A 25,632-nucleotide genomic window follows, 5' to 3' on the forward strand; every position below is an offset into this window, starting at 1 on the left:
AGTGTCAAAAAATTGTCCGACATTGATGCACTCTATTTATTGATTACTGAAAATAAAGAAAATTACTCTGTCGAAGCATCGGACATTTGTTAGCTTTATGTTAATTAAAGAGGAATGTATACGATTAGAAAATGTGTTAGCAACTAATTGTACAGAGTGTAAGTTGTTGTGACGCCGTTTTCAGGGAATAATTAAAGGTCATGGTAGCTTTAAAGAATGGAATTTCATCCTATGCGAATTTAATCGCGCTTTTATTAAATATTAGTCCTGTATAAAATGTCGTATTTAAAAGTATTGTTTCGCATTCACGAGATTTTGTCGTGAATTCTGCTCTCAGATTGGATCGCGGGTGAATACTTTTTAATGCGATGGGGAATAGAAGGTGAAAATCTTGTATGCCTCTGAATCCGAAAATGATTAGGAGAAGAAGTGAATATTTTTCAATACGAAAGTTCGCATTTAAAAATTATCGATTGCGATTGAATACAAGGCATATTTGAAACGAATTGAATTCTTGTTAATGCGAAGCATTCATTACTGCCATCTCGCATTTAGCGCGGTGAAATTTAATGGGAACTAATACTTTTTATTTTCCCTTTCTTCGGATCAGAAAGCAGAATTCAGACGTATTCAAAATGTCAATACTTTTTAATATGTTTCAGTTCGACATTTTATACAGGGAGATTATCCGCTGCGGACAATAACTCTTCTACTTTTCATTAAATATTCAATGATGATAAATAACATTTAATTGCATTCGTTTGGCTTTTTTATTTCGAAAATAAGAAAATATATACCGGGGTGAGATTTTACCCATGACAATATTAACGTGATTTTCTTTGATGCTTTTTTTAAAGTTCAAATATTTCGTCGACTCGCGGGATATTTATAATCGGAATTTCGTCACGTTAATTACGTGAATAACACGTGCTCCTCCGAGCGGATCGAATGCTCACCGACGGTCACTGTCAGTGCCACGAGCGAATGTCCGGAGCGGACGGGATGCTGAATTAAAAAACAAGACGAAGTGAACGGGACGCGGACAACGATACATCATGCGTCTCCATACATGTCAAATTATTTATTATAGAAGAGAGTTTGATACGGCAATATATATTCGAAGATTTAACATTTAATACGTACTTTTATTTTTTCTGCTCCTCCCCCCCTCTCCCCCGCTCTTTTTAGACCACACGGGCACAGTCTGGCATAGAGATGGCAACTGTCATTGCAGCACGGACATAAACCGCCTGAAAGTGGATGTAGCATGGACTTCCACCATATGCAGATTTTACCACCGAGACCTGAAAGTGGATGTACTATCGTAGTTCCCCTCTTAAAATGGATGCAGATGGCGTCCTTTCCCAGTGCGGAAAGTCGGTGTCGTAGAAAATGTCGTATTGGCCGCTCTCAGGTTACTCTCTGCTACCCCGTCGATATCGAGAGACATTTAAAATAGTTCATTCAAAGCTATATAATCCGTTGTTTCTCTCCAGATTCTCGTCCAGATTGGCAAAATTCAAAAATAACGGTGCACGCGTTGCCGCTCCGCGCGAATCGATTATAATCGATTGTTTAGCATGGCTCGCAGGACCATGTGTGACAACTTTGCGGCGCAAGCGATCGCCGTCCTCGGCAAGAAGAATGTCAATAGCGGCCAAAGTCACCTTCGTTTCGTGTTGCTGCGTGTCCTTTGGAATAATAGCATATGTGCATTATAAGCAGTCGTACGACAGGTAAATCAGCGTCGAATCAGCCGGCGTATTTGAGCATTGGCTTATGTGCGCGTGGTGTTTCAGGCAGCAACTTCATTTGGGAGTCGTGCGAGACATCGAACGACAAGAGCGTCGGAAGGCAGAAAATGTCTACATCCTGCAGCAACAGATCGAGTTAACCAAGGAGTTGCGCAAGGAACGGGCGATTCAAAGGACCGATACGTAGGGTGACGCTGCGTCCTGCTCGAGTGTCGAGCTCTTCCTGTAGTAAAAATAGACTAGAATCGTGTGTGACTGTCCTATTGTTACGTCATCAGCTGTCACTTTGTTGTGATTTGTGTATCGGTCGATCGCCGAGAGAATTTCTCCAAGAGGATACTTGGATTAATTGTCAATTTACTCGAACATTATCATGGCCACCGATGAAACAACGGATCAGACTGGTAAGTTTGAGCCTTGTAAATGATAAAAAAGGAAATAAAGTATAACATATTCCGAGAGCATCTCGGTGAAATATGTATAGCAGATCTTTTTTAAGCTTCATATGTCTTATATCTTATTGGGTTAAACTTGAGACAATATTTTACATTAGTCTTTTTCATATTTTGTGCTTGAAGTAATACAATAACAAGAGAGACATACAATGTTTTGTGACAACATAACAGCAGTGATTTAAAATAAAATATGACAGTGGGTTTCTGTTCTACAGATCTATCTTGTGTAGAGGAGAATTTGATGAGTCTAGAAAAATTAGACAGAGCGTCGCCTGATTTATGGCCTGAGCAAAGTAAGTATATTTTTTTCAAAGTTAGAGCAACTTTTCAGAGTTACATACACAATACATTGTATATGTTAGCGAGCGATGAAGTTCCAGGTGTACACGAGTTTGTCGCTCAAAATTCACCGCAGACAGAACCGTGTTCTTGGACAGCGAGTCTTACAACCGACGACATGAATCACTTGCACCGTGAGTTGATGTGCCATTAATGTATCACTCTTCATGCTATGTCGCTAAATACCATGAAATGTTTTCTTGCAGAACTGGGTAATTTATCAATGACCGGGCTTATCTCGGAAGTGAAAAGACTGCACGATTTAGCTTATCAGCTGGGTCTAGAAGAGGCTAAGGAAATGACACGCGGCAAATATTTGAATATATTCAAACACAAATAATACATTATCTCGGATAAAATTTACGAAAAGTAGAAACTCGTGCAGAGGCAATACATAGCGATTGTTCGATATTACCGTGAGGTCTTTGATGAAACTTTAAAGAACAGTCGCCTCAATAATTATCTAAGATCCACCTCGTGTACCTCTGTACGTTCACGAATGTAGACGGGAAAATGGTGGTTGAGTCGCAGCTAGACCCATATGATAGGACTCCGACCTGACGAAAGCAAGCAAACAGACAAACAGAAAAAAAGAAGTTACGCATATATATTACACACACGATCGCGTGAGCCGCACACGTTCGTCGTAGTGTACATGTGCTCGTGCTCGTGACTCACCAGGAAATATGTGTCCGTATATTTGTACAACATAGGACTGCCGCTGTACCCGGAGCAGGGTTCGCAGCTTCCTGTGGCGCATAATTCGACGGACAGACCTTGGCTCAGGTAGTCCGAGCACTGCTGCTTAGGTACGAGTTTTAGCTGTAATGACTGTTGCGTCGTTGGCTGCGCTACAACAGGGTCGCAGCATATGGACGTTGTACTTAAACATCCACACTCTTACGCTTACTACAGTTTACGCTTCGGTAGTTTCGTTTCGATCGATACGATACCCTTCTGACCGGACAATCTTCCCCATCCGACGACAGTGCATGTGCTTCCCAAGCTAACGTATCTGTCCTCCGGTATGAAGCATATAGGCTGCGCTGTGGCTAAAGACCGGATAATGTATTGCATATTTCATTGAGAGGGACTGGACAGCTTCTCTTTTTCTCAAAGCGAACCCGGCCGTTCTTCGAGTGTGTACGTCATACGCTGATCGAGGAGCTTTGTACATACCTGTGAAGTCGATAGTCTTCTTCAGGCGAAGCAAGGCTACGTTGTTGGAGTAAGTCGCGGGGTCATAGCCTGGGTGTTTGATCACGTACGATATGTCGCGGCTGCTGGTTTTGTGCCCGCAAAACAATTCGTTGCAATCCGGATCAGACTCTGTATTATATTCACCAATAAGCACAGAGCATCTAAACACGAACAAAGGATTGTCGTAATTGTTGCATGCTGATCAGACTGACCGACACGAGAGATTGTTGTACAATCGAAAATCCATAGCAACGAGATCGTTCGTTATATACTGTGTTTTTCGACTGTTATGTATATCTATATATATGTATATATATTCGACGCATATGTATATCTATATATGTACGTACAATTTGTATCTCTCCGACTTCGCGAGTGCGCATGTAGCTGTAGTTAATACTGTACGCTCACTAACAATCACGCCATTGCACGAGTATCTCATTTCACCCGTTAACACATCTGAAAAGCGAACTTTTGGCTAAACATGCCGAGGAAGCGCATGCTTCATGTGACAAAGCGGATCTAGCCAATTATCACACTCTCGTTCTCTGATCTTGCCGAACAGGAACGAGAGATTCGCTCGTATACACGGTGTCGCAGAAGCCGTGTGCGTGTTCTCGACGATGATTAAACAAATAATGATAAATTCTCTTGAAAAGTGTCGAGTCTCTCAACCGAACGCTCTTACGGCACGATTACGATTCCCTGAAAAGAAAAAAGAGGAAAAGTCGAGCCCCACGCGAACGTTGTCAGCGAAAGCTCTGCAGCTGCCGTCGTCGACGTTACAGAGATAGAAAAGCGACGACTTCTGAGACACTTTGTATCGATCGCTCGACCTCTTTCCAAGCGGAATACTTGCTTATAAATCCGATCCTTGCGACAAAGGGGTACGACCCTAGATTGTCCACGTTGTCCCGGATAAGGCTCTTTCCGCATTTCGAGTCCGGGTAGGGTTGCGTCGGATAGAGATCGGGAATCGCCTGCGACGGCTGCTCGGCGTAGTTGTCCGCGTCGCAGCAGACTTTCATGCGCGTCCGGTCATAGCCGCACACGGCCTGTCGCAATCTACGCCGGTGCGAAGCACCGTTGAGATGAGCCCGTATCGACACGAGCGGGTGGAAGAGCAACGAAATCGCGAAGTAGCGAAGTACCTGTGAACAGGAAGCTCGTTCCGGTCCATCAGAGCCGCGATCGCCGGGCAGTGCTCGACGAACGCGCATCTCCTGTCGTCCGGGCAGGAAAGAGTGTTGTTCTGGCACAGCTGGTACTGACGATACTCGGACTGCCGCTCGCACAGCTTCGTGGCTGCGATCGGCAGCAGCAGGAGCAGCAGTAGGCGGCTCATTTTCCGCGAGAAAAATTATCCCCCGCCGCTCTTCGTTATCGCTGGAAATCGAGAGACTCTCGATTGATTCCTGATTAAACGTTGGTCGCCCGCGAGGAAAGAAACAAGAGTGCAGCCGAGATTTCGCGAGGCGAGAGGAGACCTCAGCTCCTCAGCTTTTCGTCGTCCTCTCGTGCGGGAACGCGATGACGGGCTCGGCCGATGCGGACGTGTTTGATCTCGCATTCGCGAGCCAACATCGTCTGTGCCGAATGATCAACTGATTTCTCTCCCGCCTTGGTGCATCGCGCACCTGCGAGGTGCGGCGACGCGGTACGCGTGACAGATAATTCCGTGTCTGACTCTCTCTCTCTCTCTCTCTCTTTCTCTCTCGGTTGTTATCTTGACTGGAGCATTATTCCGGCATCCGGCGGATGCGCGATTACCGCACGAGAAGTCATACGTATGCGCGCGGCGTCGCGTTGCCATCGTCGGGTGTAGATTTCGCGCGGTAAAGCAAGATTGCACGGAATGCTTTGACGCAGGCATTTCAGCGCGGTTGTCTTATTGGTGAGTCAGCGAATACTTCGCATCGGAGGATCGTATACACAAGCTTAACAAGTTATTAAGTACTACTATTGGCTCGTGAAGCCGACTCGTTTTCGGCGCAGGTCGAGTTACATTCACCGTGTGTGCGTGTGTGTGTGTGTGTGTGTGTATGTGTATGTGTTTGTCGTTGCTTTGCTTTGGTTGCGCGTGTTTTTCGCTGGGAGGGGGGGGGGCTCCGGGCCACCTCAGCAGCGCGAATTCCGTCTCTCGTTCCACTCGATCGCCGTCTCGATGATGCCGGACGAGCGGACGAAGTCGACGGCGACGATGTTCGCGGTACGCTGCCACTTGCTGTTGTACCAATTGGTGACGTTGATGTTCACCTTCTCCGCCATTTCGCGAATGCTCCCGAGCCGGTTGAGGACCACGTCCAATATGTTGGGCGTCAATTCCGCCATCGCCGACCGCGGCGTCGACCTGGAGTGCCTGAAACGAGGAGTAAAAGCGCGCTTTTCATAGAGATGTTCGCTCGCGCGGCCGGAAGAGAGCCCGCCGCGTCATTGCTGCTCGATTACGTACCCGATGCTCTCCGTCTCGATGCGGTTCAGATATCTGAACAAGTCCTCGATGTTCCTGACGTTGCCCCACTGGTGCGTCACGCAGGGCCACACGCTCTCGTAGAGGCTGACCACGCGTTTCTCGTCGTAACCGATGATGAGCCTCTTGCCGGACGACCAGATCGTGTTGAGCGTGCTGCTCCAGCCGTAACTCTTCGGCAAGTAGTAGCCGGCGAACTGTTCCTCAAGGTACGCGACGAAGTCGTGATGCACCCCTAGATTCTTGCCGAACCCTGGCGGGACGAAGGTCGCGTGCGAGAATTCCGGATTATCGATTATACGAGAAACTTGGCGATTACACGAAGCGGACTCGGCAAAATGGGACGTTACCGGTTGGAAACTCCTGCACGTCGAATATGACGATCTCGTCCGTGTGGTCGAGAAAGCTCTTCACCTGATGCACGATGTCCTGCATGGGAGTGGCTTTGAACAGTCCATGATTGGCCCACCATACGATGTTGCTGTTCGGATAGTGGCCGACTCTGATGTCCAGATACCGAGCCCCGTGAATCAGCTGCGCAAGCACGTCTATGTCCTGCGGTTTAATTATCCTGACGATTGACCAAGCGACGGTTATTCTATTTTTATCTCGATCCAGTTGGTCGAGCATCAAGGAGTTCAACACTCTAGGACGAGAGCGACTTGCAAGAACAACCGCGCGATTACCTGCGTTATCACGTATTTCTCCAGAAGATTCTCGGAATCCGCCCGCCTGTGTATCGCGTACGACGCGGAATCGTGCGTGCCGGGCAGGAACACCCTGCTCATCGGCAACGAGCCCAGAATGTCCCTCCTCTCGGCCATCCAACGTGGCTGCGTCCGCATGCAATTCGCTAACCTGACCGTGCCGTTTCTCAGCCAGGCGACATGATACCCTGATTAAAGAGACGAACCCGCGACTGAGTTTACCGCAGAAACACGGCAGACGGGAGGAAAGGAAGAAGAGTCGAAGAAAAAAGATCGAATCGAAGAGAAGAGGAAGAATAGGGAAGAGAATGGAAAAGAAAGGAAGGCGCAGTCCTTGTCGCGGCCTTGCTCTTATCGCTTAGTCCCGATAAGAATTTATGACTCACGTAGGCATTGTTGCTCGAATGCGAGGTCCGCGGTGGGCACGAACGAGGCCTGCAGGCCTGTCCTCTTGATGCCGCTCGGCGCGTTTGGTACCAGCGTGTAAAGCGGCTCGAGGTCGTCCGCGGGTTCGCGCGCGTACAGGGCGATCGTGTCGCCCGGCTGGTACCTGGCGTGATTCCAGTAGATCTCGATCTCGCGTATCATCCTCTTGGACATTATGGGCGAGATGATGAGGCCGACGTGGGCGCGTTGGAAATCTGCAAGGGAAAAGAGTGCTGATGATACACACACGCCGTAACCCGAGCAAAAAATTGTTAGGGCCATCTTCGTGAAGCATAAGGCCCCGATAAGGCTGAAAGTAGGATGCTCTAAAAAGGGGTGCCTCGTTATTACCGCATCAAGTCCCGAGAATGGATCTTTTAGGGATATCTTAGATTTTGCGAAATGAGACTTCGATTAGGGAAAGCTGAGAAGGGCCTTAGAAGGATTTCTTAGGGATATCTTAGATCTAATAAATAAGGCTTTGATAGGGAAAGCTGATAAGGGCCTTGGAAGGATTTTTTAGGGATGTTTTAGATATACAAAATCAAGTTTTGTTATAGAAAATTAATAAGATCTGAAACGCGTAATAAAATTGTTGTAGTTTAGTATTGTTTTATTAGGTACGCTCTCTATCTGGTTCTTTTAAAGATTTTTTAATTATACCGCGATTAAAAACAAATTTTATTAGTTTTATTAGTTGTCATATTCTTTAGTCCTTACCAAGGATCTTTCTAGTACTGCCTTCGTTTCGAAATGCAGCAAACTTTAATAAAAACAGTAGCAGGATTTTTACGTGTAAAAAATGCTATATTTTTAAAATAAAAAATTCTTGTTGTACACTAACAAGGTTATGAAGAAGTAAAGAAATTACAGTCTAAATTTCTTGGAATGAAAAGAACAAATATTGTCGATCAAGCAATAATAAGAATATTTCCTTATAAGGCCCTATTAATCTTGCCTTATAAGGCTCTCATAATATTGCCTTACAAGGACCCGTTAAGCCATTTGTTACACATCTTGCAGGGCCCTTGTCTTTCTATCCCTACTAGAGCTCGATTAATGTTAGGGAAAAATAATCAGGCCCTTACCAGAGTCCTGTTAATTTTTCTACTCGGGAAGGTACGCGGCTGGATCCGTCTGTCGACGGATTACTTCTTCTCCTTCGTCAACCCGGCGTTCGTGCGAAATATGCGACGGACGAGAGCGCCAGTCACGATGCGAATACAGAGCGCCCCAGTTCCCGCGACTTTAATCTCAGCGAGAAGCTCTCTCGCAGGGCAATTCGAAGTCGATTTCCCCCCGGCGGAAACGTCGAGGCATCAATCAGCCTCTGAAGTGAACTGGCTCTCGCAGACTGAACTTCTAAACGATCAAATGGATAACAAGAATCGCGATGTCATCTTTGCTTACGGGGAAAATCGCAAAGTCGCGCCGCCGTGTGAGCGGTGGAGCTCGCCCAACATTTTCGATGAGGGGAAGTCAAGTTTGAATCGCTCAGAGAAGAGTCGCTCAGAGAATTAAGGTCGCGCTCGCCAGGTCGTTCGGTCGGCTGTCAATCGGCTGCCACGTGTCTCATTCGTTACGCACAAATTGCACGCTTACGTTCGTTACGTAAACCAGCGATACGCTGTTGTAGCATCATGGCGATTGGCGGCGGCCGACGTGTTCGTTGCGTCGCGATTCTCTGCGAATTCCGAGGGTTTGGTAGGGTTTAGAGAGTTTGGAGGGTGACTGTACTTTGCACGCGACAATTACAGCGAATTCGGGCGCTTGCATTGAGTGCTATCAAGGCCTATCCATAGTCCGGTTTTATTATTTAAAAAGCGTGTTAAGTATATCTTCTAATACTTTTAGCTGGTCAAATTATCTGCACACCATCTATACAGATCGTTTTACTGGTGGTTAAGAAGTCATTGAGTGTATTTATGACGATCTTAAATATAATAGCGAATTCGGGCGCTTGCGTTAGGGCGCACTCTGAGCGCGAGTTTTTTCGGTACCACACATTCGAGTTCAAGTTTGTACGGTGTTCGACGAACGAAAACTGGCCTAGTGTAGCGCAGGATTCATATTGGGACGAATAAAACGCACTGAATGGGGGCAAATTATATTGTGCTGATCTTTTTGACAGTGCATGTGGTCGCACTAAAAAATCGGGCGGTAAATCAGAAAATATGACGCTAGAGAAAGAAAGAAAGTATGTTATTATAAATCAGTTTTTAGGGCGCCTAAGTAGTCGGTAAGCTAAGCCGTAAGCGAAACGGAGAAATGGTCGAGAAAGCCGCCGAAAACAGAAGCCGCCGCGATGCTTGAAAAGAAATGCGGCACAAGGATGACCACACGGTAAAAAAGTGACACTCGAAGCAATTTAATGATAACAGATGACGATATTTATTCTCATATAATAATCATGCAACAAAAGCAAAGCGTAAGCGAACAAAGCCGAAAAGCGTAAAGCGAGTAAAGTGTGCAATAACGTGCGAGAATAATGTGTCCTTTTCCTCGTTGCTGCTCTTAAATCTTCGTTTCGAATCGTTTCGAATCCTGGAGGCTTCTTATTGGTTCACGTCGATGCTGATGTGCCCGCGGATAAAGGCAACGAGCCGTCATATTATTCGGGACATGATTCGACGATGATCGATGATGTGTTGTCAAATACATGCTAATCAGAGACTCGCGAACAATAGCTAACATTCAAAACAACAGTTTCGGTCGGCAAGTCTATTTGTCTGAGATTGTCTGTTTATGTTCCTCGTCTAACTCGTTCTCGATAATCTAATCTAACGGTTCTATCTAATATTCCGCAGTCTCGATGGAGTTTATCCGCCAACTGTTTACAAATTATTAAAAAAGTAGCAATAGCAGCGAGGAAGCGATAGAAAATCAATTTTGTTAAAAGAATTTTATTAAGGATTTTTATTAAAAAAAAAAAAAAAAGCCACAGATTCAAAATTACGTCGATATCGTGAGCGAGTATCCAGACAGAGAGGTGTGTAACCACGTATGATAAATATTTTTATAATATTATCTCCTCTAACTTAACTGAATAATTCACATGCGTCTCTCTGTATTCTACATTAGACAAATGCACTTTCTCCCAGTGCTGCACTAACTTAATGCCGCACCAAGATCAGTCACATCTGGGCCGGTTGTTCCAGCTTCTTGTTAAGTTAATTGACAGTTAAATCATAAGTTTGTCTTTGTTTTTCTTTCAACTTAGACAAAGACGGACATGATGATTTAACCATCATATCAGTCAATCTACCAAGAAGTTGGAGCAACCGGCTCTCTGTCTAGTATTACACGGAGACGGTTGTGCTCTTGCACCATGTCGAGGCAGCACTGGAGCAGAATCAGCACGTGTATGCCGAATTCGCTGTAAGAACGTGAGGACTGCAACAACAGGCCTTGGTCGCATTCAGTGTGCATTAGCGCAAGCGGTCGAATTCGTTGTTAGATTTGACACTTGATTTGACTCAGCGCTCTCGATCGTGCTTGATTGCTCGATCAATCGCGCGCGATCACTCACCGTCTCCCGTTTCGGGCTGGCAGAATCGGCCGGTCGTGAGACAATCGGCGATCGCTAGGAGGGCGAAAAACGCGGGACAGCCGAGCGCGAACAGCTTCATCCTCGTGTCCTGTGGCGTTCACGTTTGCTGCACGGCAGAGACAATGCTTCGATCATGCGAGACCTCTATCCGTCCATCCGCGACGTTGACATTCCTCCTTCGTTCGCTGCGTTCGTCTCGATTCTTTCCACGAAGCTGAGAGAGGCTACGCGCCGGCAGAAACTGCTGCAAAGACGTCGGCCTTCAACTTCGATCCGACTCGTTTCTCGTGCATGACGGCAGCGCGACCGCGTTCGCGCGTTCGGCTTTGCGAAATTACGCTCATGAAATTCGTGGAATCATAAGAGGAGCGGAGGTTCTCTTCTAGTCAGTCTTCCTCCCTCCCACGGCTGAAATTCCGCGCGTGTGTCTCTCATTGAAACATTGTTTATATAGAACGTGGTTATGCAACTTGCTCTCACCGTACGACGGAGGAAAAAGAAACACCTCAACGTGACGTCGTTATCGCCGCGCTATAATCCGAATGCGAGGTAGCGCTACAATTCGCTGACACTCGCTTACGCGGTTGCGACACGGCGGGAGAAACGCGCGACGATTAAGAAACGATCGATCGACTCGATGGGCGCACTCTGCTCGCGGGAATGAATTTTCGCGGGAACGAACGCGGCCGCCTGCCTCTCTGTTTCTCTCACCGCAGATCAATCGCGACTGATCGCCGCGATCGACATCAAGTCGGCCGACTTGAAGCACGCGGACGTGCTGACGACAGATTCGAGAGGCGTTCGCCGACGGAGAAGAGAGAAATGTTTGCGAGCCGCCAATGGTCAGCGGCCGACTTCGCTCTTCTCATTATCGCGAAGTCGGAGAAGAAACGCCTCACAACGTGATATTTTCATTCGGATTCTTAATTACGTAAGAGATCCCAGCGCGAGCGGATGAAAGAGGAGGGGAATGAGAGAGAGAGAGAGAGAGAGAGAGAGAGAGAGAGAGAGAGAGAGAACGAGCGAGAACGATGGTAATTAAGATTGAAAGATTCTTCGGGTAATTACGTCGGCGACGCGCGTAATTTCTCGCCGCGACGCGGCACGTGATCGCGGAGGAAGGAGAGAAACGATCTCTCTCTCTCTCTCTTGGCGATGGGGATTTATCGAGCGACCGCGAGGTCGATCGCTCGGCTTCGAGTCTCGCCTGGACCTTCCGACGTCCGTACGTCCGCCCTGCCGAGCGGCGCGTTTCCGCGGTAATCGGCGACGCGCGGGACGTGAAATAAAATTAACACGGCGACGAAAACGGAGCAAGGTGCGGCCTTAAGGAGAAATAAGGGGAAGGAGGAGGGAGAGAAAAATGCATTCGCCCGTCCGCTTTGGACGATGTCGTGAAAATATGCAGCACGATTCGGTATCACGCGAGCGCACCGCGATCGCTGTACGCTGCTTTATGACTCTCGTCAGGCATAAGGCGGCAAATGTTTTCCTCTCCGTTCGTCCTCTCCTTCTTCCTCCTCCTTCCTCCTCTTCTTCCTCGCGGAGGAGAAGATTGCGAGATACCCACGGGGTGGATCGTACAGCGGTGGCGTAATTAAAGGCTACCAAAACAGCCTTGGCGGGGGGAGGGAGGGAGCCGTCAATATGTCGAGAGACCGGGGGAAACGAAAGAAAGAAGCGGCAAGAGAGGGGAAGGAGAGAAAAAAAGACGAGGAGGAAAAAGAGGAAAGAGGGGAAGAGCGAAGAAGGAGAGAGAGAAAGATCGCTGGGACGTTCGCGAGCGCGTCGGCCACGTTCTCGTGTCGTTCCACTTTCTACGGCGAAACACACCGCACTCGCTTTTATCCGACGGGAAATCCCGTCGCTTGCACCGTAGAATCGATCGTTCGACTCAACTCACTTATCCTAGTGTTTTTCAATCTTTTTTATCTCACGACACACTTGAGACATGTCGCGAAACCTTATTCTTCAAGGCTACACTCGCCACCCACTTTAGGAGTAAGCCGGTGTTTATTTATTATAATAATGATATATTCGTATAATCAGTTCAAAGAGATCCCAATTTTGATATGTATACTTGCTGTGCTTTGAACTTCTTTCGAAAATAATTTAACTAATGATCTTCGAAAATTTAACTAATGACCTTTGAAAATTTTCGCGGCACACCACGACGCGCCGGTTGAAAATCACGAACCTGTCCGAATGAAAGATTCGAAATGACCGACGCGCGGTCATATGATAAGCGTCGAACGCGCGAGATTGAGCCGCGAAGGGGAAGAAAAAAACGGAGAAAGCACGGGAACCACGCGAAGCAGAGTCAGCCGGTCAGCGGATCTCGCGAGAGGAGAGAGACAAAACCACTGACTTACCTGTTCGTCACGATCGACTTCCGCTTGACGTGTCGGCCAAGCGGGCGTTGCGCATCGTCGTCTTTGATCAAGTATCGCTACGGAATGTCCTCACACGCGTTTCACGAGCGTATGTAACATAATCGGTCGAGTCTGCTTATCGGTGACTGCTAGCTTGTTTATTGCCTCGACCGGCTTCTAAGGCACGTCGAAAACGAAAGCGGAAATGGGGGCGTGTAACGCGAGTGACGGCTCTCTGCTGCTTACGTAAAAAGCGTAGAGAGAGCGAGAACGAGAACGAGAAAGAGAGAGAGAGAGAGAGAGAGAGAGAGAGAGTCATTCGCTTCCGCTACCGAGAGATGATTATCGGCCGCTTATTATACCAAATTGTGCCGCCGGATGTTATAAACAATTCACCGTGCGCGTGCGGAAGCGACGGGAAAGGTGGAAACGAAAAATGCCGCTGCAAAGTCGCGTGCGGAAGAACGACGCGACGACGGCTTCCAGCGTGCGTCATCACCGTCGGCAAGAATTTACAAGGACGAAGAGAGGCGCGAGAACACGCGGGAGGACGCGGTGAAATTGTTCAAGGAGCGATTCGCGATTCGCGAGCTCCGTCTTCGTCTCGCGGATGTTTCCATTCGGCGGCGGGACTTCCGCGGGGAGAGGGGCGAGGATGAACACACGGACGTGCCTCTGTGGTGTTTTTATCATCTTCCTTTATTTTACAAAACTGAAAAAAAGAAAACTTCTGCGAGAGTAACAAACTTTTGGCTTATGTGACTAGTTGTAATACTTAGTGGCAATACTAAATTAGTGCGATGTAGGTATGTACATTTGTTGCTTTACAGACACACGATGCGACGACGCCCGATCGCGAGGATCCGTCGTTGACGGTGGAGAGGGACGTTCTCTCTCTCTCTCTCTCTTTCTCTCTCCGTGTGTCTTCCATCTCTCGTGGAGTGCGCGGCGTTAGTTGCTTTCTTTTTCTCTCAGTGGTTTACGAAACGTCTTGAGCGTGTTCCGCGTCGCAGGCTGCTCCTTCTCCTCTCACAATCTCTGTCTCTCTTTCTCTCCCAAAAGTATGCGTGTCGAATGAAATAAAGGAAAATGCTTCGTTTTTAAGTTCGGAGAGCGCCGATAAAAATTAATAATAGTAACGGAGGACGCGATGGTGCGACAGCGGAGTCGCGCGATAAATCTCAATCTCGTCCCCGCAATTTCTCCGTCCGGACACGCTCCGGCTGATTATCCTAAATGTGTCTCGCTAAAAGAGTTATATATTACAGAATGTTAAAAGTGTGTTACACACGTGCGTGCATTGCCCATCTCCCGCCGCGAGCGGATTATGATTTTGACGTATACGAAATGTCGCACGCGCTTCCCTCATTCGGCACATTCTCAATTCCACTCGTCGATGCGTCTCTCTCTCACACACACACACACACACACACGCACGCACACCTCTTTTTCCATCTCTCTCTCTCTCTCTCTCTCTCGTGCGCTCCTTAAACGGGATAGCGAATAATTGAACTTACGGATTACATAGACACATAAACGTTAGACTACTTTACGATAATAATGTTTCATAGTCTCTCTCTCTCTCGTGGAAGACGCGGTATGGCAGGATTTTCTTTTTGATTAGGAATACATGCTTTTCCCCTTCCCTCCTTTCTCTTCGTCTTTCGTGCCTCTGCTCGATCTTCTGGTCGTGGAGGGAAGAACTTGGAGCAACCCCTTTCGTTCGTTCCTCTCGAAATTAATTCCTCGCGAGTTGTGGCGTAACACGTAAATGCGGCGCGGGTTAAATAGTCCGCGTGGACGATGAGAAATGTTTGCAACAACGGTATATGGTCTTGGAGAAATTTAAAATCTGTCACGCAAACAGATAAGAGCGAGTCAGACCTTGGAAAGATAATAAACCGTGCGGACACATCGTGAAACCAGCAAGTACATACACGCACGCCGTGTACACATACGCGCGCAAATCTTGATGAATAATCAACTCGGGGAATTACAGGGACGAAAGTTAGTGCGTCTCACGAGAGTGTTCTCTCCCTCTGAACTGCGGCTCTCGTGCGGTTTCGTCGCGAGAAGATTTGTTGCGGACAATTGCCGTCGACACGAAACGATCGTGCACGATGAGGCCGCGGAGCGCTAATTAACATGCATCTGCGAATTAACCTGCAATCGTGCCTTATCGTTTCTTTTTCTTTTTTTTTTATCGTGAGAACTTTTATCGTTTATCGTGCTTTTCTTCTCGTTCTACTTCGAAATACCCGGAAATGTTTCTTTTTTACCGCGACAAAAATATTTCCTTCTCGTCGAGAAGAGAAAAACAAACTGAAAACAAACACAATACTCCTCAATATTTTGCAACTGCGTAAGAACTTTGAGAAAACGTTCGGGAAAATGTGAACGAAAGATGACTTTTGCAACGACGTCACCATCGATCACGCGACAAAAACGAAAACGGGACGAGATAGAGAGATTGCGGCGCGCGAGGAAAACACGACTTTTTTACCATCCCTCTCTCGGCTTGTCGGATATTCCATATTTTCCTTCTCGGATAAATGTCTTCGCATATTCCTCAACATATCTCCGAGGCGTGCTTTGAGCGAATGTACGTGAGAGGCGCGGCATCGGCGAATTCACCAATTGCGAAATTGACTTTTTATCAAACTCGGAATTCGGTGGGGGGAACGCGTCGCAATCGTCGGGGACGACCTAATTAGCAAAAACGGTTTCGTCCGAGCACGGGATAATCCACCGTCGCGTCGTCTCTTTCGTCTTCGAATTCAGAAAATTTAATCCTGTACGTCGAATCGATCATCTCTACTGAAACTATTTCGAGCCACCGCGTGCGTCCTGCGAAAGAACAAACGCACGTACACGTCGTGAATTGTCTGTCCAAGAGTCGGTATTACACGCTTTGCGCGTGCAATAATTTCATCAGCGGCTGAGGAGGATAACGAAGGACGGCGGGGCATTTCTCCCGGTTAATCCGTAGGAAATTCTCTTGCGGCCATCCGAGTTTATGAGCGATGAACTTTCTACCCACATTCCCCCGCACGACGACTCGCGAACTAATTATCCTCATTAGTCGACATTTCCTGCAATTTTACGAACGATGTCGTTACCGTCACGCGATTCGTCGTTTGCGACCAACATCGAAATGCGCAATTCCCTTCCCCCTTCCCGCGAACGTTGTCTCCGAGAGAGATGTTAGACTCTGCGATTGAAGTCGCTCGGAATCGAGCAATCTCCAGTATCGCGATCGGATTCCCCCGTCAGTTTTCGCCGCAAGCGAGGATCGTTGAGCAACGAGTATCGCTGAAGAGTCTAACGTGTATGGTTGCGTTAACGCGGGCAACTGGATTGAGTATAACTGACGATTCCTCAGCGGGAACGAAAAGATGTGGAAATGGCAGAAAACGGCTTCAGCAGTGATTCTTGCACGAAGAACAACGTTCGGTCGGACGAGACAATTTCCCGGTGAAGCATGAACGACACAGAAATCCCGACCAAAGCTGTCAGAACTCAGCTCAAGTCACACCAGGATCTCCTTAACTCGAGCAGAATCCTGTTGCTTCCAATCGGAATTTCCGAATCGCTCGTATCCCACCGGAAGACCATTCGTTCTTCCCACCAGACACTTTCCTCCGTGCACTTCGCCTAACGTTTACGTACATCGCTCGATCGGAACGATAAGCCCCGTCGTCTCCGTATCGTGATCCTGTCGCGCTCGTCCTGCCGACAGAGAGAGAGAGAGAGAGAGAGAGACAGAGAGAGAGAGAGAGAGAGAGAGACAGAAAGAGAGAGAGAGAGAGAGACAGAGAGGGAGGGGGGAAGCGGACGACTCGGTGGCGACGCGAGGAAGAGAAAAAGACGGGGAAAAGCAGCGGAAATACGCGGGGCGACGGCTATTTTACAGCTAAAGTCTTCGATATCAGTTCATCGCGGAGTTGGCCGTGCGCGTGCCAGCGGACGATCCGCGCACAATGCACACGGTGCAGCACGGTCTACCTCGCTGTCGCGAGCAGTCGATACCGCAAGTAGAACGGTGGATCGAGACACTGTCGAGGCCTGTTACAGCTGCGTGCGGAAACGTTATCCGGATATTTTTCTTCTCTCTTTATCTCATTCTTGTGTTCCTCTCATATCAACACAGTGGACGCATCCAAGTGACATTTCCGAACGCAGCCACAGCCGGGCAGACTCCTCGGAATCGGCGACCGCGGCTTCCCGTCGTCGCCGTCTGGTCCGGGTCTCGCCCCGTTGCTGCCGCTACCCTTCCTGAGTCTGTCTCCGACTCCGACGTTCCGCGAGCACGTCGGATTACTTCCTCGGGCAGAGGAGCAAGCCGCGAGGCTGAACGAGTGAACTGGAATATTCCAGCGAAACGTCGGCGACGGATCCATGAGGGATTGACTCGCGGCATCACGTCAGCACCGGATCGAGCTTTTCCCCACGTCGCCGAGCCTCAAATATCAGATTAGTCTGGGTTTATTAATCAGTCTAACCTCTACGACTCTGCCAGTCGGTCTGCCGGAGGCTCAGCGAGGCGATCGAGAATCCTCGGTTGGATTCCGAAGAGCGCTACGATGCTAGAAAAATATTCGTTACTCCTTCTTCTCTTACAGAGCACACACGTGCAGGGCTGTCGCGTTGTCCACGACGCGTCGTCATGGCGAGTCTCGAATTTTCTTTCTTTCCTTCTTCTTCGCAGGATGAGAGCTCGACAATCGGATCGAACGGGGCCGCCGAGGGCGCGGGGTCAACGCCGCGCGCGCGATTCGCCGCGATTGGCTTAGACTACCGTTAAATACTACGCGCACGCTTAATTAATGTAGGCGGGTAATCAACTGAATCGCGGTCCAAGCGCTGTATAGGTGACGTGCGCGCGGTAACAGAGGTTACACGATGCGTCGCGAACAAATCTCTCTCTTTTTTTCTTCCCTCTCAATCAATCAATCAACCGAGCAAGCAAGCAAGCAACCAATCTACCAATCGATCAATAAATATCTCTTAAATTATCTTAAATTATTAAAAAGGAGGGGCGCTTCCCGTCTTACGCTTAAAGTTAAAGATAACATCGCGCAGAGTAGTTACACAGATTAGATGCTTACGCAAAAAGCTTACAACGTATAATATGCTCACGGTAATAGTGTACGTCGAATACAGCGCGCGTATGCGCTTACCCCGTTAATATGCGTATATTAATTAGTGTTAATCCTGATTGGACCTCTCTCTCTCTCTCTCTCCTCTCTCTCTCTCTCTACTTTCGTGTCCCTCGCGAGACGCTCGTGGTCAATTCGGCGCGACAATAAATTAACTTGTTAAATCTGTAATCGGTAGATCCCCTCCCTGCCCTCCGCTATTGAAACGCTGCTATCGCGGGCTGAACAAAATTTGAAGCCGTGTGCTGTCGAAAAGATACGGCTCCTCCTCCGCTTTCGGTGTGCGTCACGGCGCTAATCTGTATCGAGGAAATGAACGAAGTAACGAGAACAAAGGAAAAGTTGAAAATCTCCTCCCTCTGCCGATCCCGCTCTTTCCTCATTTTCCTCGGATCTTCGACACTCCGACGCCTTGAAAATCGCAATTTCCCGTCTCATACGGAGGAGGTTTTTCTGTCCTACGGCCCATAAATACGCATCGATTGTTCGGCCGTTCGAATTGGCTATTTCCCTAAAGGTCCGTAACGCGTGTGTCGGTATATACAGAGAGTGTGTGTGTGTGTGTATGTGTGTGTGTGCGGCGGCTTGATACACACGTAATGGTAATCAGGAGGTCGGATCATCCGTGTGTATATGTGTGAGATACATTCTTTCTTGCGTTTTCTCTTTTACAGCGTAGAAAATATATATAGGCGCCACAACGATACCGCTGCACGATTTTTCGCAACACTTTCTTTCGCGCCGAGAGACAGTCCGTCGAATAAATATTAAAAGCGCGAGTCACGGAGTGTTTCGCACACAAACGGGCGAATTTCGCGTCGCTCCTCGCGACGCGCCACTTGGATGAAACACGCTCTCGTGAGTCACTGTCGTCGTGAGAACAGACAAATTATTTATTTACACGTTACACATTGTTTTACTCGCTCGTACAAGAATAGAGATGCGGCGATACGATTGTGGCATGCGATTGCTTGCGATTGATATTTTTTTGGCTTCAACCGATGAAACGAGTTCCCGCTCGAATAAATAAGTTCGCTCTATTACTACACTTCGACTAGTCGGTCGAATAGAATAACTTTACATGCTATCCGCGCGCACGGCGACTCGGCGCGCTCCTCACGAACGTGAACGTCCGGACGAACGCGGGGATTCGTCCGGAACATGGGTAGCAACGGCCGTGGAGAGGAAGAGATGCGGAAAGAAAAAGGAAGGCGACGAGTAGCGCCTTCGCGAGAGAGGAAGTCGTTTCTGAATCTCCAATTTTACGGTCGTTTCCTCACCTTGCCAATTGGTCCGCCGACATATGGGCTCTCTCGCGACTCGCGCGAAGCCGTGCTTACGAGTGTGACCGCCAGGAATTAAGAAGGAGGGAGGGGGGAGAGACGGAGGATGACGCATTTGCAGAGTGATTAATCGCGTTCTCCGCGAGACTGACTAGGCGCGCGCGCGCGCGAAGGATCGGCCTCCTGCCTCTCCGAGGAACAAACGGCGACCGCAGGAAACGGAGGACGTAACGAGTGCTGGAGGTGGCTCTGACTCGACGCGAATAATCCTTGAACGATCGTCGTCGATCGTCTCGACACCGGACACGGCGCGATGAATCATATCAAACGCCGCGATCGACATTCCCGTTCTCTCTCTCTCTCTCTCTCTCTCTCTATGCCTTTCCCCTCGGCAACTCGTTAGATCCTTGTTTTTTCTTCCTACCATTCTTTCTTGTTGCTCGATGCGTCGCAGACAGGCGGGCTCGGCGAACTTTGTAAATTCGGGGCATGATCGATCGGTGCGCGGCCGCGGACGCGGCGACTTTGCGGCGAAGCTCCCGTTGCGGCGGATCGTTTGCGAGACGACGCGAGCGAAAGATCCACGATTGCCGACCCTCGCCGGTCGAGGAGACTGTCGCGATCCTTCCTTCTTTCCTCTCTCTCTCTCTCTCTCTCTCTCTCTCTCTCTCTCTCTCTCTTTGTCTCTCTTTCTTTCGGCCGTCCATGCGAATGTAAATGCGTATTTGCAATAAATGAGATTGCAGTGAGATGCATCCTTGCGAGCGGGCCAGGAAAGGGATCGCTTCAGGAGGAACCACGGCGACTCCTCCGACCGAGCGACCGACCGACTGACGTTTTCTCCGTCTTTCTCTCAGGGTCGGCGGCGCTCCTCTCGGAGGAGCCGGAAAATGCCCGATGACAACCCACTCCTCGGCACGAGTGCGAGCTGGCGACCACGCTTGATTCCTCGAAGGAGACGCGCGATCGCGTGCATCGCGCTGTTCGTGCGCCGAGGAGGAGGTGCTTATTACCGGCTCTCTCTCTCTCTCTCTCTCGTCTCCCTCTCTCTCTCGTCTCCCTTTCTTTCTCTCGCGAAGGAGAGGCAGGAACACGATGCAGTGATATTATCCTATTTCTAAGACCCTGATAGTTGCAGTATGTATTCGTAGCGGGGGTTTCGAGCAGGGCGGGGAGCGGGGGTGGAGCAGTCGATACTGTGTGCAACGCGCGGTACGACGCGTCTCGTCGCGTGAGCGGAAGCCGCCCTAGTGGTGTCGACGGAGCACGTGCGATAATAAAATATAATCTCTAGTAGGAATAAATACTTAAACGTACGTCATATATTACTCTTACAGCGGCAGGATTGTATTCGCGTGCACGGGACGCGACACCGAGAGGAAGAACGAACGAAGCGGTGGAGACGAAGTGCGAGCGTCACAGACTCGTTCCTGGCGAGACCTGGCGAATGTTAGCTCCGATGATGAAGAAATCATGCATTGATCATCCTGACGAGCTGTTGTTGAACGGTGTTCAGTCCGCTGGCTTGAGTTCCAACCGCGCGTGATCGCGCGCTGTCGTGACATGTTTCCGACGCACGCGACGGTCACGTTCGAATTTTAAGGATTTGATCCTCGCCGACGACCTCGCCTTCGTCCAATCGCGTCCATTTTTCCTCAGTGTGCGGGACACACTGTTAAAATTAATATTATTTAAGTGTTTAAGGTAGCTTTCTCTCCTCCCCCCTCTCTCTCTTTCTCGGTACATACAGGATGCGGCGAAAAGTGCAATCGAATGAAGGAGCGACATCTCGTCGGAAAAGATCCAAACAGCGAGCTTTTTTCCTTTTTTCCTTTCTCACAATTGTTTCTCGAGACTCTTCCTCTGGAGTTGCACCCGCTGCGAATCGCCAGTCTTCTCGCGCTCGCAGTCTCCTTCGTCGCACTCCGCATACACATGCATACGTTATGCTACATAAATACGTATAAATAACTGTCTCCTCTATCGGGACGCTACGGAGATTATCGTTATCTAAAGGATCGGAGAAACGCGCTGTACCGTCGTTCGAGTGCTGTGACTGGATCAATCGGGGGCAGGATCTAGACATACTTGTTTTCGGCCTATGCTACTCTAGGCGATTCTCATCATCGAGTCGTTACCGTTATCTGCTATGATCGCGTTATGGTAAAAATTATCGTAGCATGAATGCTAATCGTATTGCTATGATGAACGCTCGCATGGTCTACCAGCGCAATTTCCTCCTCCTCCTCCTCCTCCTTCAATCCTTATCATCTATCGACGACCGTCGGCGAACCGTGGCGCTGAGAAAAATATATACACAAGCGGCGTATGCAAATATATTTACATGGTAATACCCGGTGAAAGTGCAAGTGGTGAGCGTGCAGGAAAAAATAAAAAAGGATAATAAAAAAAAAAAAAAAGACCACCGCCGGGATATCGATAGAGTCCTCGACTGCGGCACAGTAAGGAGAGCTTTCCGCTCGCCGACGAATAAAATATAACGCTCGACTTTTATGGTCGCAAAGTCGCCCGGTTAATTGTCGCGCTAGACGAGTATCGAGTGTCTAACTTATCGAGGTCACGCGTAATTCTCACCTCGATGAAAACCGCCGGCTTACGCTACGAAGTATGTAAGACGAATTATTAATTAGCATTCGTAAGATTCGCAATCATACGCAAATAATTTGCCATCTCTACCAAAAGTCAAACGTACACCATATGCGATTATAAGAAATATTCATACGCTCACCACGCGCGCAAACACACAAACAAACACACACACGCGCACACACACGCACGCACGCACGCACGCACAACACACTTACCCTGAGTTCATGCCGAGTCAATACATGAAAGTGCGGCTCGAACTCGAAGATAAGGGAGGAAAACGACACTCCTTCTCTATTTGCACATGTTCTACTCTTGAATTTGACTATCGTCGACGTAGAAACGCGCTCGCAGCAACGCGCCTTTTGTTTCTTGATAATCATAATAATAATATTAGTAATATACGCCGAAAGTTAGCGCAGAACAAGTGCGAAAGAACTACGAGGAAAGCTAATCGGACAAGGTCGGACTCTATGTTACATATTATACACGCGCTTTGTTCTTTTTTTATCTTCTTTTTTACACAAGGTCGACCTTCCACGAGCCGCGCTGATTGTCGCACCGGACAAAGAGATTCAGCTGATATCATTCTTTTTCTTCCTCCCGCGCGGGCGGGCGGGCGCGCGTGTTCGAGCCGAGTCGCGGAGATTCCCCGTGTTAGGCCGCGCGGAAAGCGCGTTTCCGGGATTCCCATGGAGACCGAGAGTGCACGTCCACGAAGTCCACGGCGCGAGCTCCGCTCTCGAGCCGCTCCAACGCCGGGACGCGCCGCAATCAAGCCGACCGTGATCGCTAATTAATCACATATCTCGCATCACGGTCTCACGGTTCATTAGCGCAGCCGTGATACATGGGGACTGCGAAAAAGCCCGTAAAGCGACCCGCGCTCGATCCGGCAGGCCCGGCGGACCTTCCCGAACGGGACACAACGCGCGAAGTTGCCAAGTTTCACATTATTATTATACAATTGTCTCGCAACGCGCGGATGGAGAGTATCGTAAAAAATTCGGTGTTATACTTTCTCCCGTCGTAAGCATTCACCGGTTACTTCCCAGACGCGAGAGGTCCCCGGAGAGGCTCGAAAACATCCTGAAACGAGCTCGGACTGAAACGAGTCTCGAGAGCTTCTCGAGGACGATGTTTACGTTGGCGAAAGGATCTCTCGCGGGTCGTCTTCTCAGTCGGCGGCGATGCAAATAGAAATGTACCGGCGCGGCGCGGTCTCTCGCCGGTCGTTTCCTCCGATGCGATATTAATCGCCATCAGTCTCGCTGCTGCTGCTGCTGCTGCTGCTACATAACTAACGATCGGAAAAACTAGAGGAACAAGACACGATATCGCTTCTCGTCCGCTTCATGCGGACAGCCAAGAGGAATGATATCGTTTTATCGAGTTGAGATAAAATGAAGCGGATGGAGAGGTCGGGACAGGAAGAGACGCCTCTGATGGGCTGCGCGAGACTCGTTCCAGACATTTTGATAATAGTGATATATATTACGTTTCTCTAATTAGCTACTTCGTCCTCCTGTCACCTGTTGCCTACTGATTGTTCGCTGTCGTCCGATTGCGCAACCGCAAGATCCGAGAGGCTGAACGTTAGAATCTGATTCATCCCGTGTAGGGTGGCACCGGTGCAAACCTAGACACATGACTCGGCCGGTAGGCCCCTAATTTGCACACCCCCACCCGCCTAATCTCGCCTACCTACCTAGCTATCTAGCTCTACCTACTTCTACCTAGCTACCTACCCCTCACGCTAATAATTCTTATCCGTAGAGACGTGGGTCGTGGATTGTGGAGACGCTTATTGCAATTACTATCTACGAGGTATCCGCGCGAGGAGGAGACTTGTGACTTTGTTATTTACATGCGAGGGCCAAGTGTGTATCTGTCGTGTGAGTGTCTCTCTCTCTCTCTCTCTCTCTCTCTCTCTCTCTCTCTCTCTCTCTCTCTCTCTCTCTCTCTCTCTCTCTCTCTGTCTGTCTGTGTGTATGTGTGTGTCTTTTCAAACTCTCGTGATAAATTATCATGACTACACGGGACTATGTGTGTACGCGGTAATATTGCATCCAGTTCTATTATAACTTATCTTACGCGTTAAATGACCTGCGTTCTCCGTCGTCTCGAGTAACTATGTACAACCTTGAGATTACGCTGCAGCGTCTCGCGCGCGCGCCAAGACGGACACGCGATGCGACAAGGAACTCTGATTTGTAAAAATCGTCCTGCGGCTTGAGAGCGCCTACGGTCGGTCCCGAAGCAGCATTCCGCGGGCCCGAGACGGCCGGGGAATACGAGAGCGATGCGCGGTGAATGACACCGCGAGCTCGTGAAAATTCGTTATCGTCGCGACAGCCGTCGTTCGCGGAGGGGAATTCAGTCGCGCCCCGCTGACGCGCCCTGTCGTTACCGCCGCTCGCGCTCCGAGCGGGAGAATCTCTCGGAAGAATCCTCGGTGGCGCGTCTCGTGGCGTTCGGGAATAGCTGCTTGGAGACGGCCATGCCCGTACAGAGGACTGTTGAGAAAGTAACCCTCGGAAGGAATGGATGATAGTCGGTGAGCGTGGCAGAAAGGGTTTGAGGGTGGCGCTCGAAGGAAGGGCGAAACACGGGTCCGGCTTGATAAATGTCACTTGCAACTTGTCTCCAGTTGTCAAGACACTCGGAGCGGAATTTCGACTGAGGGATCTGAGCTTTCCCGGGCGAATCGCAAGATGAAGTTGCTGCCCGCAGCCGGAGCTTTAGAATCGTCAATTTAAGCGACTGTTTTGGAAGGAGTGAAAGTTTTACGCCGTCACCACGGCGTGGCGAATTGTGTGAGACAATTTTTCGACGATGACGAGATATCGTCGAATTCCGATGTCGCAACTCGGTGATCCTCTTCAGCGTTCGCTGCTCAGTCGCAATTCCGCCCGGGAAACTCCACGCTCTTAAACTTTAAACTTAGACTCTTATTTCACTTGACGCGAGTTTCAAGTAACGACTATCGATATATTGGCTGTGGCAGGGCTTTCTTCAGTCGGGGGTAGAAACTCTATGGGTGTCTAATTGCTTCCCGATGGCTTAGCTTCCGCTTACGAACGCCATCGGTTCATCTCTCTCCCGTTCGCGCCGGCGACGCGCGCGGTGTCAGTGTCGGTGTTGGTGTCGATGTCGATCTCACCCCGACATCGCTCTGCGCCGTCGAGGTCTGGTTACGTTTGATCCGCGACGAGATAAAAGGACAAGAAAAAGCACACGTGAGCGCGTGCTGGCAAACGAGCGAACGAACGAACGAACAAACGAGCGAACGAACGAACGAACGAACGAA

At 49.0% G+C, this 25,632-nt stretch overlaps 5 protein-coding genes across 15 annotated transcripts in view; 2 read left to right on the top strand and 3 right to left on the bottom strand.

Moving 5' to 3' along the window:
• Positions 1–1,461: 1,461 nt before the first annotated feature.
• On the top strand, positions 1,462–1,986 carry Pet117 (cytochrome c oxidase assembly factor-like). The gene is made up of 2 exons (XM_025301849.1): positions 1,462–1,736; positions 1,800–1,986. Exons 1-2 carry the CDS (start codon positions 1,645–1,647, stop codon positions 1,939–1,941), a joined length of 234 nt encoding a protein of 77 aa, XP_025157634.1. The 5' UTR covers positions 1,462–1,644; the 3' UTR covers positions 1,942–1,986.
• On the top strand, positions 1,970–3,462 carry lin-52 (DREAM core complex component lin-52). 3 transcript variants are annotated; one of them, XM_011142408.3, is made up of 4 exons: positions 1,970–2,158; positions 2,425–2,502; positions 2,572–2,682; positions 2,755–3,462. In XM_011142408.3, exons 1-4 carry the CDS (start codon positions 2,128–2,130, stop codon positions 2,886–2,888), a joined length of 354 nt encoding a protein of 117 aa, XP_011140710.1. In that variant the 5' UTR covers positions 1,970–2,127; the 3' UTR covers positions 2,889–3,462. The 3 variants fall into 3 exon arrangements, with proteins under 3 accessions (XP_011140710.1, XP_011140711.1, XP_011140712.1); XM_011142409.3 differs by having other exon boundaries at positions 2,584–2,682; XM_011142410.3 differs by having other exon boundaries at positions 2,590–2,682.
• On the bottom strand, positions 2,972–5,239 carry LOC105183955 (chymotrypsin-like protease CTRL-1). Its single transcript, XM_019841797.2, has 7 exons — positions 4,900–5,239; positions 4,608–4,813; positions 4,099–4,207; positions 3,728–3,909; positions 3,502–3,600; positions 3,227–3,399; positions 2,972–3,105 (listed from the first exon to the last, which is right to left on the bottom strand). The coding sequence occupies exons 1-7, from the start codon at positions 5,091–5,093 to the stop codon at positions 3,001–3,003; spliced, it is 1,068 nt and encodes a 355-aa protein (XP_019697356.2). The 5' UTR covers positions 5,094–5,239; the 3' UTR covers positions 2,972–3,000.
• Positions 5,240–5,620: 381 nt separating this feature from the next.
• Positions 5,621–11,067, bottom strand: LOC105183945 (PI-PLC X domain-containing protein 1). The gene is made up of 6 exons (XM_011142407.3): positions 10,881–11,067; positions 7,312–7,566; positions 6,905–7,113; positions 6,569–6,773; positions 6,201–6,471; positions 5,621–6,107 (listed from the first exon to the last, which is right to left on the bottom strand). Exons 1-6 carry the CDS (start codon positions 10,978–10,980, stop codon positions 5,867–5,869), a joined length of 1,281 nt encoding a protein of 426 aa, XP_011140709.1. The 5' UTR covers positions 10,981–11,067; the 3' UTR covers positions 5,621–5,866.
• The window catches only part of LOC105183944 (insulin receptor), a 71,794-nt gene continuing 57,153 nt past the window's right edge, over positions 10,992–25,632 (bottom strand). For 8 of the 9 annotated variants that reach the window (XM_025301843.1, XM_025301838.1, XM_025301841.1 and 5 more), the window contains one exon: positions 22,120–25,512. In XM_025301843.1, the coding sequence (XP_025157628.1) occupies positions 25,397–25,512 (116 nt within the window). In that variant the 3' untranslated portion in view covers positions 22,120–25,396. Of the gene's footprint in view, positions 11,146–22,119; positions 25,513–25,632 lie in introns of those variants that run through there. The other variant, XM_019841795.2, reaches the window with a different exon arrangement.

Source organism: Harpegnathos saltator, unplaced genomic scaffold (genome assembly GCF_003227715.2).
Source record: "Harpegnathos saltator strain DR-91 unplaced genomic scaffold, Hsal_v8.6 scaffold45, whole genome shotgun sequence".
Taxonomy (NCBI): Eukaryota; Metazoa; Arthropoda; class Insecta; order Hymenoptera; family Formicidae; genus Harpegnathos; species Harpegnathos saltator.

Bases quoted from the DNA above. Each gene is read 5' to 3' on its own strand.
- Pet117 (XM_025301849.1), top strand. From the start codon at position 1,645: ATGTCAATAGCGGCCAAAGTCACCTTCGTTTCGTGTTGCTGCGTGTCC. The intron at 1,737-1,799 runs GTAAATCAGCGT...GTGGTGTTTCAG, and splicing joins TATAAGCAGTCGTACGACAG to GCAGCAACTTCATTTGGGAG.
- lin-52 (XM_011142408.3), top strand. From the start codon at position 2,128: ATGGCCACCGATGAAACAACGGATCAGACTG. The intron at 2,159-2,424 runs GTAAGTTTGAGC...TCTGTTCTACAG, and splicing joins TGAAACAACGGATCAGACTG to ATCTATCTTGTGTAGAGGAG. The intron at 2,683-2,754 runs GTGAGTTGATGT...GTTTTCTTGCAG, and splicing joins CGACATGAATCACTTGCACC to AACTGGGTAATTTATCAATG.
- LOC105183955 (XM_019841797.2), bottom strand. From the start codon at position 5,093: ATGAGCCGCCTACTGCTGCTCCTGCTGCTGCCGATCGCAGCCACGAAG. The intron at 4,814-4,899 runs GTACTTCGCTAC...GCACCGGCGTAG, and splicing joins AACGAGCTTCCTGTTCACAG to ATTGCGACAGGCCGTGTGCG. The intron at 3,601-3,727 runs GTATGTACAAAG...TCCGGTCTTTAG, and splicing joins GAAGACTATCGACTTCACAG to CCACAGCGCAGCCTATATGC.
- LOC105183945 (XM_011142407.3), bottom strand. From the start codon at position 10,980: ATGAAGCTGTTCGCGCTCGGCTGTCCCGCGTTTTTCGCCCTCCTAGCG. The intron at 7,114-7,311 runs GTGAGTCATAAA...CTCTTTAATCAG, and splicing joins ATTCGAGCAACAATGCCTAC to GGTATCATGTCGCCTGGCTG. The intron at 6,108-6,200 runs GTACGTAATCGA...TCCTCGTTTCAG, and splicing joins ATCGAGACGGAGAGCATCGG to GCACTCCAGGTCGACGCCGC.